The following is a 14454-nucleotide window of genomic DNA, read 5'->3' as shown; positions in this document are numbered from 1 at the left end:
TTTTCGCTTGTTCCCGATGCTTTGAACAGCTTCAACACAGGGAAGTATCCTACATGGAGTGTTTCCTGAAAATCTCACCAGATGACATATCGGATAATTTTAATCGCGAATAGCAAACACCATATATATTTTTGAGCCAAAATTTTGGACAAAAAGTACACATTATAGATGTGCAAATATGGTACATGCATTATTTACGTTTCACATGCTGAACAGCAAAAATTCAGTAACTTTTAATTTGCAGGAAGAGTCAAGAATCTACAACACTATGAAACTGAAGCAATAAATTTATATGTTCAGTAACTCTATCTTCTCCGTAGGTGGAACTTTGGATTAAAGACAAAAAGAGTAAAGACAGTTTAAAGTTTTCTCACCCAAGATAAGCATTCATGCTATTGATTGTCTGTGGCAGTGACAGTCCCGAGGCCATCTCACGGATGTTAGACTGAAACAAGCTCTCTCTTATTGGCATGAGGTCATCTCCGGAGACTGCAGCTATTCGAAGATTAACACCTGCTTTCTTGGAAGCCTCAGAAAGAGCTTGAACACATGAGTCCACATTGATGCCACCAGCATTGCTAACAACATGGATACCTGTAAATGAAAAAACATGCATAAATATATGTTGGTTGGTTTGTTGTTTTAAGTCCACTTTATGCACAGTAAGGCTAATCGGGACTGGACCTACAGTTTAAAGTGGGATCCGAACCACTGGTGCCTCCACCGGGTATCGAACCCAGGACCCCTTGATTACAAGGCGAAGACGACATAAATATATGTATTAGGGATGGGTCGATATGAAATTTTGGCCGATACCAATAAGTACCAATATAAAATTTACCAATAACTGATATTCTACTAATACGACATAAAATTGAAAATGGTCCTTGAAGAACCTCAATGGTTCATTGACCTCCTTACTAAATGTGTGTTTCCAAGTGAATGCAATGCAAAAGAAGTTGCATATTTAGACAGTTACTTTCTTAAAAAGTAGGGCATGGAGATTATCCATAAAAATTATAACAAAATGACAGAATTTTGCACTAAATTATAAGATATTTATAGTTGTATGGGATAAGTAAAATAATTGGTAATTTTACCAATAAACTGATAAGAGTACTGATAAATGTCCCTAATATGGTATATATACCATATAATAATATCCCTAATATGGTATATATACAACATACACACAAATTTAGTACAAGAATTGAAGCACAACAGCACCAACAAAAATTGTCCTAATTAGAAACTGTTATATACCCAATAGGCCTAATACTTGTAAATTGTTTCTAAGTTGAAACAGAGATGGTAACACTAGGCAAAAGTAAATTAGAAAGATGAACAATAATAAAATACAATGTAAGAAAAAAAAGAAAAGATATAAAGACGACAAATTAATAAATATAATGGCAAAACTAGCAAAGTGCTCATATGCAAATATATGTGAAATATAAAGAAGTGGAAAAACTGATATAAATTTGTGTTTGCCAACAGATTTCTAAACTTATTTACGATCCCCTTTGTGGAAATTTTGACACACCAGTAGCAGCACGTTCCAGTCATGACCCACAGCACTTTTTGGTTGCATGTCACGATCACAGCACTGACCTGGCTGTTTCAAGTGTTTGCACAGAGTTCAAACTTTGGTCGTATTTACTAGTGGAGGTGCGTTCTAGCCACTGCCCCAAGAGTTGGGGAAAGTTAGATGTCGAAACCTAAATGCTGAAGATTAGCTGTATCTAGAAGTAACATCAATAGTTTTCGAATTGCTTGTAAAAGTTCAGAGATGTCACAAATATATCTCCATACAGACTAACCCTTCAAAGTCAAGTGAAAGAAGGAAGTCCAGACCCTGACCCAGAAAAAAGTTCAGATCCTGATACATAAGGAATTCCTCAACCGTTCATGAAGGGAATAAAGTTATAAATTATCGATTGTGGAAGAGGGATACCCATCAAGAAAAAAATCGTTAAAGTGAATTTGATGAAGTAATAAGAACTTTGAAATAGATGAAAGTAATTATGTGAAAGTCCGATTACCTTTATATAAATACGGGCTCCTTCAAAATGATGTGAACGATTTCAACTCCTTATATATCTTTTTATTTTTCGCCAAATTGCTTTAAATTTTACATGTAATTCCTAAAACTGTCAAAGTTTTTTTTGATAAAATTTTGAACACAGTATCTCACAAATGTTCTATGTGAGCTCTCTTTGTTATCCTGTATACATCAATTTGGTAATTCAATTCCGTCCAGACCCGTTTCAACATGTCTGCGTCAACAGTTTGCACTGCAACAGTAATGCGCTCTTTCAGTTCATTGACATCTGCGGGTAGAGGAGGTTTGTACACAATGTCTTTTAGATGTCCCCACAGAAAAAATCACAGGGGGTTAAATCCGGGGATCTTGGTGGCCAACGTAGTAACTGTTGATCATTTTGAGTAAATCGCCTAATCCAGCGATCTGGCAGTCTGCTTTTAAGGTAATTTGTAGTAAGCATGTGTAGGAATGTTTGTCCAGTCATCGTTTCTTTTTGAAAGAAGTATGGACTGTACACTTTGGTAGATGAAATGGTGGAAAACACATTAGTCTTCGGTGAATCACGCACGACTTCAACGATTTGACGAGGATTCTCAGTCCCCCAGATGCGAATATTTTCCTTGTTCACTCTTCCTGCACATGGAACGTAGCCTCATCACTGAAACAAAGTTTGGCAATAAATTATCATCACCACTGCATAACTCTAGAGAGGACTCGCAAAAATTTTTGCGGGACGTGTGATCATTAGGTGTTAATTGTTGTAACAACTGCACTCGATAGGGATACATCTTTGAACGCCTACACACCAAACAGTTGCTCGAAGCATTGTTAGCTCTTGACTCGCTTTCCTTGTAGACTTTTAGGGGCTGCGTTGAAAACTTGCTCGAACTCTCTCGATATCTGCCTCAGATGTGGACGGTCTACCGGACGATTTTTCTTTCCAAATGCATCCCGTTGACTTGAATTTATCATACCACTTACATATGGAGTTCTTGGATGGTGGTTCTTTAAGAAATTTCGTACGAAACTCACACTGAACACTAACAACAGACCAACAAACGTGAAACTAAAAAGCAAAAAGCTTTCTCTGCACCACAGGCAGCCATCTTGGAACTTATCACCCTGCCACCTAGTGGAGAAATTTGGAACTACTACGACCATTGCAAACAAAACTCTAGGATATGGTTGAAAGTATTTACATAGGACTTTAATTGTTGATAAAGTTTTATCGCTCCTGGAAAGGTTTCTTATCATTCAAATCATTTTGAAGCATGCTGTATATTATCATGTGTTCTCAATTATATACTCTCCTTTGTAAAAAAGGAAGAAACAATATAATCTATTAACTGTCTTGTTTTCTTTCTAACAAGAACCCTATCCTTTAGATTTAGCCATGGTATAAAAGATTTGCAGCATCAGAAGGTAGCAAAACTGTATGGACAGAACTCATTCACAAAAGAGTGAATTTGCTCTTGCATTACTATTATGGGTATGCCAATATAGCAGAAGTGTTATAGGGTGTTCCTTTCCACAGATACCCAAATGACTCAGCATAACTAACTTGTAAAGTGAATAAAATTCATGCAGAAATTCATTGCTAATGGCATTAATGCCCATAATACTCATTTATTTCAAGCAGAATTGGGCAAATGTGAACTTTAGAAATCATAATTCCTCCACACACTTTTATCATTATCATAAAAAATTACTACCAGGTGGCGCATATTGTATCTACCAATATCATTGGACAGCCCTGTCTGAACACAGGTGCGTATGTGCAGAAGTTTCCCATGCTTAGGCAGATGCAAGTCTGGCAATCGGTCTGCCATGGAAGGTTGGCAGATTCAGACACAAATTGTGGCAGTGGAGAAGTTCATCTGACGCAGACGCGACATACACTGCTACCTACAATGATCCAATGAGGGTCGCCATCAACCCATGCCAGAGCATCACAACATGATACGATGGGTCAGACAATAGAAAGCCAATGGCAGCATGTAGAAACAGAAACCTCCAGGTTAGAGGAGGCATATTATCTGGCATCCTGGTGGTTCTCAGTGCAGTGTCTACTGTGTTTCCGATGAATGCCTCCATTGCCATGATTCATGTCTGAATGGGTCAACGTTCCATGGCAGACCGATTGCCAGACTTGCATCTGCCTAAGCATGGGAAACTTCTGTACATCTGCACCTGCATTTTGACAGGGTTGCCAACTTATATTGGTAGATTCAATGTGTGCCACCCTGTATATATGAAGTATTAAAAAAGCTGCAGTACAAGTGCAACGATCCAAATCACTAGGCCCTTCTAAGCATGCAACAGCTACAGTTTTATGGATTCATTAAATCAGAACACAGCTTTTGAAGGTATTTTCAATTATTATCCTCTCCCATCATCATTTCACCCTACCTACTTAAATAACTACCAATATATTATATTTGAATGAAATTCCATAAGAAGTACCTTGTCTTTTTATCTCGGACAAGCATGGCCCTACAAATTCAACCATGTCAGGAACATATCCCAAAGTTGGAACTCTGTTCTTTGCAGCAGCTAACAAGGACATTGTTATTGGACAAGGTTGTTATTTTATATATATATATATATATATATATATATATATATATATATATATATATATATATATATATATATATATGTATATGTATATATAAATTATGTTGAAAAACATCACTGAAAATTAATTAAAATAATCAATCAATCAACCATCATTTAATGGTATTACACCCTCAATCATTTCTGGCACACACTAACTAATGAATAATCCCTAAATCTTCATTAGTTAATGCAACTCAATTTAAGTACATTTAAATACAAATAAAAATACTGCCATTAATGTCCACAATACTCAGCTATTTTAAGCACAAATGGGCACATGTGATTCATTTTTATAGTGCACAATTACTTTTTTAAATTTATTTTACAATGGACCCTTCCTATTACTGTCCAATATCAATAAGAAAACTAATTCAAGAATAAAATGACATTACTGTGAACATAATTAGTGACAAGGGTTGCAGGTTTTCTGGGAGCTGAAGATCATTTTAAACTCAACTGTGAAGTGCACAAAATAAAATTTCAAACAAGTCATGTATCCAACATTTTTGACAAATAGAAGTTTACAAGAGAACACACAATTAATCTACAATGCAAAATAAACACAATCCAAAACCTACATCTTCAAAGCAGCTTGTGTAAAACAAGTTATTGAAGTTGTAATTATTTTCAGCAATAACTCTAGTCCCTCAGATATTATTCATTGAGCATTTTGATCAATTAAAATATTTAGCCTGACATTTGTAATGTTTTCATTACCGAGATTTCCAGGTTCTCACTGTGTGGGAATCCTGTTCATACAGGGTGTTAGCTAGAAGGTGACTGAAACTCAGCACTCGCACCATGTTCACCTACCTTTCTTGAAACAACCCGTAGTAGACATTTTAGCTTAATTTACAACTAGTTGATAATAAAATGAATTAATAAGATATGACAAAGGCAATAGGGAAAATCTTACCAGATAAAAGCATGTTTTACCATCCTGTTGCCTGGAAATATTCTGTTTTAATCAAAAGAAATATCGAACTTTCATATTGACAAGCGAGTATTTTCTTTGTTTAAATATACACTGTACATCCAGCTCTCTTCTTCTTCTTCACATTTGTACTTTTAGTTTACTTGTTGCACAATATTTTCCGCCATTTTGGCTAAACGTTAAGATGAGGATGAAATTGATAAAGAGACCCTGCCCACACAGGGACTAAAACCCGAAACATTTTGTGTAGAAAAGCCTCAAGTCAAGCACTCTTGGCACTATTCCTCCACGCAACTGAATCATTTTTACTGCAACATGTTTACTGAAATAGTAAAAAAAAAAAAAAAAAAAAAAAGGTAAAGTGCTCCCCTCTGCATAGCACTACACCCCACACTTTCATGATCCGGTCGTGCCCATGTTATTCGATGCTGGGTGGGCACCGGGGCTGCTTTCATCGTTAGAAAAGTTCCCGGATTTGAACCGGCCGGGGATCGAACCCGGGACCTTTAGCATGGTAGTCAGACGCGTTACCGACTGAGCCACCGTGGCCACCTGTGTTACTTTAATTATACATGGGTTGGAGATTTAATCGTGGAAACTATTTATTTATTTACAAATGATACAAAAGAGATATCAATGTGAAACTTTTACAGCCCTTCGATGTAGTCGCCAGCATTGTGTACAACCGTTGCCAGTGATGGGGTAGTTGTAGTATTTCTGTAGCAGTGCCGGTTCTGTTGATGGCTTGAAAGGAGCGATCTATTGCCTTAACAATCTCTGGAACAAATCGGAAGTGAATATCCTTCATCTTAAGGATCAACTCAAAGTTACAGGGACTTAAGTCTGGGGAGTATGGGGGATGGTAGGTAGAGCACCTGCCATCCCCATCGAGCTGACATATCAGCCACAGGTTGCACTACATGCGCCCGAGCATTGTCCTGCAAAATGATGGGATGATTCAGCAGAAAGTGTCGCCTTTCTTTCACAACGCAGGTTATGTTCCAAAAATGAACATTGCACATTGACAGTCTGTCCTTGAGTTATGGTATGCTTTCAGATAACACCATCCCAGTCGTACCATAACCAGTCGCAGAGAATCACCATAACTTTCACATTAGTGGGATTACGACTACACAACTTTAGACCAACTAACTCCAATTATACTCTATTCCACTCGTGACTGCACATGCATCTAGCGTTGAAAGGAAGAGTCCATTTACTGGGAGGCAGGTTAGGTATCAAACTAAGGTTGGAAGTGGTTGGAAAAAAACTGCCTACCTGAGTTTTTTCCGCGGCTTCTTTCACAAAAGTGTCTCAAATCAATGAAAATACAGGAGTTGGCAGTATTTTTCTTGTTCCATGGTTTTCATTTATCTCCCTTCTGTAAAATAGACACTCATTTCTAAATATAAAATACAAATTACAACAGCGGCGGCTCAAGGGGTTAAGCCGCTGTGTCATGGCACTGCCCTCAGAAGATATGCATACGTCGCCAAGTAAAGTTAAATGAATACATTGATAGTTTACAGACAAGGAGATTCGAATCTTGAAATCGGTCAAGCTGACATGACGACCGCCCCAACCTCCTCACTGCATCGCCAGCTGTTTCGTCCGTGCCCTCGCGAGGCAACAGTCCGTGCTTTGGAAGAGCTGGCCTAGCCCATGGACCTAACCAAGTTGACACATGTTCAGAGGGTTGAAGAAGTCTCAGCAAGGAACATTTCCACCATGAGCCGAGAACAAAGTGGCAGGGGGTGGGGTTAGCCCATAAGAAACCGTGCCCGTCTTCGCCTGGCTTGGCGAGGGAACTTTCGCAGTGTTGACATGACACAGTTGCCACCTTCAGAAAAAAGTCGCTAAATACGACTGGTTTGTAAGACCCGTTGGGGAAGTAATTTCTGCCTACTTTTGGAGAAACGAACCTAATATTTTTCCAAAGTTAAATGAACATTCTTGATAATAGATAGATGCACAAAGAGAGACATTTTTTAAAATATAAAAGTAAAAAATCCTATGATGATGCGAGCTTCCTTTGGCATCTCGACAATTTCTCTTCATAACAAATATATTTTCGATATCCAGTTAGAATATGTGTGCATGGAGGAAGAGAAGGTGATTCTAAGGAGATAGGATTTGTTTTTCCTTTCCTCTTGTAATTGTTATATTTTTAGGGAAGTGTCCTGTAGTGTCTAAAGATAGGTTAGTGAGTGAAGATGAATCGGATTAGTACGTTATTACTTAAAACACATGTTGTTTTCCACGTTACCAAACGAGGATAAACATCTTGGCCATTGACGCAACCTCAAGGAGGGGGGGGGGGGCATTGGGGAGGTTGTTTTTCTTTCTATTTACTTGATCACGTTGGCACTACCCATCATAGTTGCTGCCGGCTGCCACTGATTTACAATGTGAAATTTGAAGCTACACAAAAACAGTGATTTCAAGAAAGCTGGCTTTTTGAATGGGCGGTTCTTTCCAAGTGTTATATTTTGGTAGGCTTATTAAATATATCTATGTAGTTTAGCATATTCAAATAACTAGAGTACTTTTGTATGTGTTTTTAATAGAACCTAATAGTATGATTAGTATGATATGATTTTCAATGTTTGAATTTGTTATACGAACACGTACATGAAGCAAAAAAGAAAATACTGCTCTACCTTTTGAAAATCTAGTATCAATTGTCTTTACATTAAATTTTGTGTTCAGTGATATATATATTTGTATTCTTCCTTTCCGTACATCATGTATAATTTGGTTAAATGGCAGCTAAACCTGGCTACGGAGCAACTAGTGATGTATTTTGGCTGCTTGTTGCAGTGGTTCTCAATCTTTGTGAGACCACAGCTCAGTAAATATATTTCTTACACGTTGATGCCCTGATCCCAACAATAACACTCATAAATACATTTCTGAACTTTAAAGTTTATATAGAAATTAATATGCAACCTTAATTAATATTAATATATCAAGTATGGCATAATCAGAGTTCAAATATGTATAGACTTGCTGTTAAATATAAAATTAGTTTTAAATTTGTTGTCAACTCCTGGCTGCATGCAACAGAACTTTTCTGGCTTGGAGGTTGAAAAACAGTGGCACTAAAACTGAAGTAGAAGCAAATGGAAAAAAAATCGTACAAAATAAATCTGGAGTGGACCTACAGTTTGAAATGAGATCCGGAGCACTCTGCCTCCACTGAGGATAACCTCAGACCTCTTCTTATTACAAGGCAACAGCATCTCTGATGAAGTAGCTAACAATCTTGTTAAGTATAGAGAATATCCAGACCGAAGCAACACGTAACGGTGAGGGGGTCACATTGAAGTGACAAGTGGCATGGGCACCTTCAGTCTGGAAGCAAGCATCCACTATGCAGGCACAAACAAAACCAATGCGACATGATGTGTGCCACTGTAGGAGCTTTTAGACTGAAATCACAGATGACAAGCGACACAAGACTTCTTCAGTATAAAGCAAAACATTCACCGTGCATGTAAGAAAAACAGACCGATGCAACCGTGCACGATGAGAAAACATTGAGCAAACAGTATAGTCCGAGCAACATGCAAGTGACATGTTTCGCTCATTGTCGCACTTCAATTCAAAAGGTTGAAAGGATTACTGCTTCCAAGTGACACATGTCACTTGTTGTTTCAGTCTGAAAGTTCCCTGAGAAAACAGTACAGGCCAAGTGACACTTGCAGCTTACATTGCTTCCGTTCAAAAGGTTGCATTTACTTCTAAGGGTTGGTTCCAAGAGCCACATGTCGCTTCTGTCTCAAAGAAACAGGACATATGCACACATTCACGTAATATGTATATTTCTGCATGTGTGTTGTGAACAGTAAAGATTTTTAATTGTCCCAAAACATCGAATATTTTGATACTAACATTTCTTTCATATTTTATGACATCAACATTTAAATTGAGAAACAAACCTGTAACAGCCTGTTTTAAGTCAATTTCATGGTCAGATGTGCTCATTAGGACTTCACGTTTAGTTTTAACCCTAGGTAACCTCACCATACGAGAAACTTGCATACCGGGGGGTGGCTCACAGGCCACACTTTGCTTTATCACTAAATTTCAAGAAACCATTTTATAATTGAATCACCGCTTCCTTTGCTGAATACATATGTGCAGTTATTTATTGATTATAATAATTACAAAAATCTCTTATTAATAAAAAATACTAACCAATTATTTCATGAGTCTCTCACAAATATTTTATCATTTAATAAAACTCAGAAAATCCATAGTAATTTCTATTAATGTTTTTTAGTTTGCAGAAGTGCAGTTGTTTATTAAATATGATAATTACAATAATTGCCATCATAACCAACCAATTGTACACTGTCACTGCCCTGAGCATCTCGAATGACACACATTCAAGTATGGCAACTGATATGCCCACCAAGTGCATTTTGCCTCCTAAGCACATTTATGTTTTTATAAACAAAAATAATAAAGAAATATTGGGAACATCGTAGGAAACGAATGACAGTTGTAAAATACAAGGTGATCCAAAAATGCCGCCCCTTTTCAATTGGCTACTACAAAGCCAACACTGGCCGGCGCGCGCTGGCGGCAGTGAAGCGTATTCATGAATAGTGGGAGAATCAGTTGCGATGGAGAAGTGGAATGTGCAAGACCGTGTTCGCGCGGTAGAGCTGTTTATAAAAAGCAAGTCCATTGTTGCAACCCAACGAGCTTTCCGCCGACTAGGCCAGCGTAGAGACGCACCGGACAAACACACCATACGGCGCTTGGTAGCGAAATGGCACGAGGAGGGTTCAGTACGACACAGGTCGTCTCCTGGACGACCCCGAGCTCTAAGGACGCAGGAACACATCAACCGTGTGCGGGATGACATCCAAAGAAGTCCACGAAGATCAGTGCGCCGCAGATCGCAAGCATTGCATATGACGTATGGCAGTTTACATCGCATTTTACACTAGGATTTACATACACGAGTGTATAAGGTGCAAGTAGTGCAAGCAATGACCGCAGCCGACAAAGTGGCACGTGTTCAGTTTTGTGACACGTTTCTCGACATGTGGGCACAAGATGCACGCATTGTCGACAACCTTCTGATGTCTGAAGAGGCACACTTTTTGCTATCGGGGTCGGTCAACAAACAGAATTGCCGTTTCTGGGGTACAGAAAACCCGCGGCGATTGCATCAGCGTGAGTTGCACAGTCCCAAGTTAATTGTGTGGTGTGGGATCAGTACATCAGGAATCATCGGACCATACTTCTTTCGCGATGCCACTGGTGCCACGTGTACTGTCAATTCAGAGCGTTATGTGACCATGCTCCAAGACTTTCTCGTGCCGGCACTCCAACGCCTTCCTCTGATCACATGGTTCCAACAGGATGGTACAACGGCACACACAGCCCGTGTGTCCATTGCCAAATTGTGCGACCTTTTTCCCGGCCACCTCATCTCCCGATATGGCGACGTGGCTTGGCCGGCACGTTCGCCGGATCTGACGACAGCTGATTTTTTCTTGTGGGGATACCTGAAGTCCCGGGTCTACGAAACCCGCTCAGGAACGATCCAGGAACTGGAGGCGAACATCCGCCGTGAAATCGCTGCTATTCCGGTTGCTATGCTGGAGAATACATTGCGGCGTAGCTTCGTGGCTCGGCTTCATGAGTGCTCCAACAACGGTGGTGCTCACCTGAGTGATGTTATATTGAAAACTTAAGTGAGACGTGATGTGATGTGACATTCACAACCTGATTGACATATCTTGTATCAAACTCCCATGTCTGTGCAACACTTCTGTCCTTGTAGCTTGCAATTATTCGCCTAAATAAAGTTATGCTCACCAATTGAAAAGGGGTGGCCTTTTTGGATCACCTTGTATAAATAACAGAGGTTTTGTGCCTGCAAGGCCCTTCCCGGTAAGCTAGGGTTACAATTATATCTGAACCACTATGCAACGTGTGTCCACTGGGATTGGCCAATATCTGCCTCTTTACTGCTACATCATGTAAATTTATTTTAGCTAGTTGTAAAATATGTCCTTACAAACCTGTAAACTCATAAAAGTAACTTCAAGTGAAATAGGTTAGCTGTAATTGGTAAAAAGCCGAAATGTCCATTTTTTTTAAAAAAAAAAGCCAGCTTTCTATCGAAAAAAAAGTCCCTTCAAAAAAGCCGGCTTCTTTGCAACTCTAGGTATAAGCGAGAAGCGGCAGTCCCATTTCATGGCGTATTTACAGCAGTGTTGCCACTATCTTTCTACAATATTTTGTTACTCAAGACTGATTCAGGTAACTGTTCTAGGACTTCCTAGACATTGGGAAACCATATTTACCACCACTGGTTTCCTCAACATGAGAACTAAATATGTCTACATTAAGAAAACAACATTGAAAAAATACTATACTTGAAACTAATTTATTTTTTCATGACACATTACAATGCACCATATTTGGTGTGGAATGAATCACAGAGCGTAGGTGTTCTCAATGAACAATAAAATTAGCTACCAGTACCAATATTATTAACAAACATGCAATAAAAAAAAATTGTGGCAGTTGAACATTTTCATCTCAACACCATCATGCACCATAAATGTAAAAATTACTGCTTATAACTGCATAATTTGCTTCATCCATAAGTTGTTCTATCAAGTCTTGTATTTCACACACTTTTAACTTTTCATCACCGAAAAAGTTATTTATATGAAAATCTGCTTCTAATTTAGTGTAGGTTCATAAAGTCACAGCTATTAAAATGACACTACACAGCAACATCATCATTACCAACATTAGTAAGTCCGTTAAAAAAAGTTAACCACTGTTAGGCACAAATATTCATTGCAACACTGAACTATACTGGACATGGGTGCTTTTGTGTAGCTGAAAGTTCTTTCATTTTCTTTGTTCTAAGCTCAGCTGTTATGTTCTGTTGCACTTCCAAGCCATGTAATATTATAGTTAATGTTAGTCACATGCTTGGTGGACTAAATGCATAACGAAAAATTCAGTGCTGAAAAACAAAGATGTCATGCAGAGTGGGTTAGTGAAGGAAGTGAACACAACACGGCTTCCGTTGTTACGTAGTCACATTGGGGACAACTGTCTCGCAAACATGAGGACAACATTACCTTCACAGTATTACGTCACTTACAAAGTGCAGCAGATCTTAGAAGACAAAGAAAGAATGCTCACAGGGTGGCTACTCTAGGGCCATGATAAAATTCAAGAATATTTCCCGGTTTTCAAGGCAAACTTTCCAAAAATTCAAGACCACAAACACATGTATTTAAAATATTTAAGGTTCACATTTGTCATTTCACATAATCTACTCAGTTTCAAAATACATGTACAAAAACAAGTCTCAAACGTTATGGGATAAATTATGTTTTTAAAAAAAAATGTAAATTGCATAAGAATTTCAAACTCAAATTTACCTAATCAAGTTCAAGATTTCGGTTTTCAATAATTTTGTCGGTTAGACATTGTAGATTGCTCTGCAAAGGGTAAATGAATTGAGAGAATTTGGTTTTAATTTCCACGCATTATCTTTTCTTTATCTTCCTCGACAAAAATAATGGCTAACTGTGAAAAACTTGCTTCAGGGCATTAATAAACAAACACAGTCAAAAAAGTTTTGCATCAGGACGGAAAATGACAAAATATATATGAAGCACAAGGTTTATTGACAATGACAGTGGGAATTCACAAGAAAAGATGAAGAACAAGACATGTTGAATGAAAAGGGAACAAAAAATGTAAAATTTTTCTCACAAATGTGTTTAAAACGAAACTGTCACAAGAACACTGTTCGTCATAGCGGATCCACCAGGTCCTGGGGTGCAAGAACTTCACGAAGATTGGTGGGAGCCACAGGATGGTTTGCAATGGAATTTTTTAGCATTGCCCATGCATGTTCAATGCAATTCATGTCGGGACTTTACGCTGGCCAGAGCATGCGATGATATTTGCGGCCTGCAGATAATCGTGTACCATCTGTGCTCGGTGTGGATGGCCACTGCCATCCACCAAGACAAATTCGTCACCAATTTCCTGATGAAATGGTTCCACAGTCGCCCGTTCAAATTCTCCTAGTAGGAAGACTAATTATCGTAGAATTTTGGAAATCATTGTCACACGAAATTTGAACCTTCCTGAACATAATGAGGACTGTTTGGATTTCGAAAATAAGTAATTTATGATGAAAGAAACAACTTAAAAATTAACTTACACAGACGCAAGCATGCACGCTTCCCATGGACTGTATTTTCCGTTGACAAGACAAACTTTAGTTACTCACCACATGATATATTTTAGTTATGTTTAACGCTTTTATTTTTTTCATGTTTTTGATAGGTTTGATGCTGTTAGTAATGACAATTTATAGCATGTTAGTGGTGTTTGTTTCAATACTAGCAGCATGTCTTTTTTTCCTTTTGTGCTTGATATGCACGTAATCAAATTTTGGTGAAAAATGGTGAAAGTAGTCATGCACAGGTTTTCTACTTATGCCAGCCATATATTGGGATCAAATATCTTGAGGGGGTACGGACGGTCAACGGGCCCTACACCAGCTACTATGCTAACATAACTCAAAGAAATCTATGGAATAAAATAACATAATTTTCATAAAGATGTAATCAACTTATATACACAACTCCAGCTAACCAACATTTTGAACATAATGATATTACAGTACTAACAATTCATTATCCATTTGTGTGCTTACAATAAAATTTCAGATTTTTTTTTTTTAGCCAGTGCAATTAAGAATTTTCGGTAAGAATTGACAATATAGAGAAAGTATGTAATTTTGTTAATTTTTGGTATAGTAAGTAATTTTGGCCTCCTAATCACGAATCTG

At 38.1% G+C, this 14454-nt stretch overlaps 1 protein-coding gene across 1 annotated transcript; it reads right to left on the bottom strand.

Moving 5' to 3' along the window:
* Window positions 1–370: 370 nt before the first annotated feature.
* Window positions 371–4610, bottom strand: LOC145991717 (uncharacterized). The gene is made up of 2 exons (XM_083127773.1): window positions 4508–4610; window positions 371–594 (listed from the first exon to the last, which is right to left on the bottom strand). The coding sequence occupies exons 1-2, from the start codon at window positions 4608–4610 to the stop codon at window positions 371–373; spliced, it is 327 nt and encodes a 108-aa protein (XP_082983899.1).
* Between the last annotated feature and the right edge of the window lie 9844 nt (window positions 4611–14454).

The sequence above is a fragment of the Lepisma saccharinum genome, chromosome 8 (assembly GCF_977018435.1).
Source record: "Lepisma saccharinum chromosome 8, izLepSacc3.1, whole genome shotgun sequence".
In the NCBI taxonomy this organism is placed as follows: Eukaryota; Metazoa; Arthropoda; class Insecta; order Zygentoma; family Lepismatidae; genus Lepisma; species Lepisma saccharinum.
This window is presented reverse-complemented; position numbering and strand designations above follow the sequence as displayed.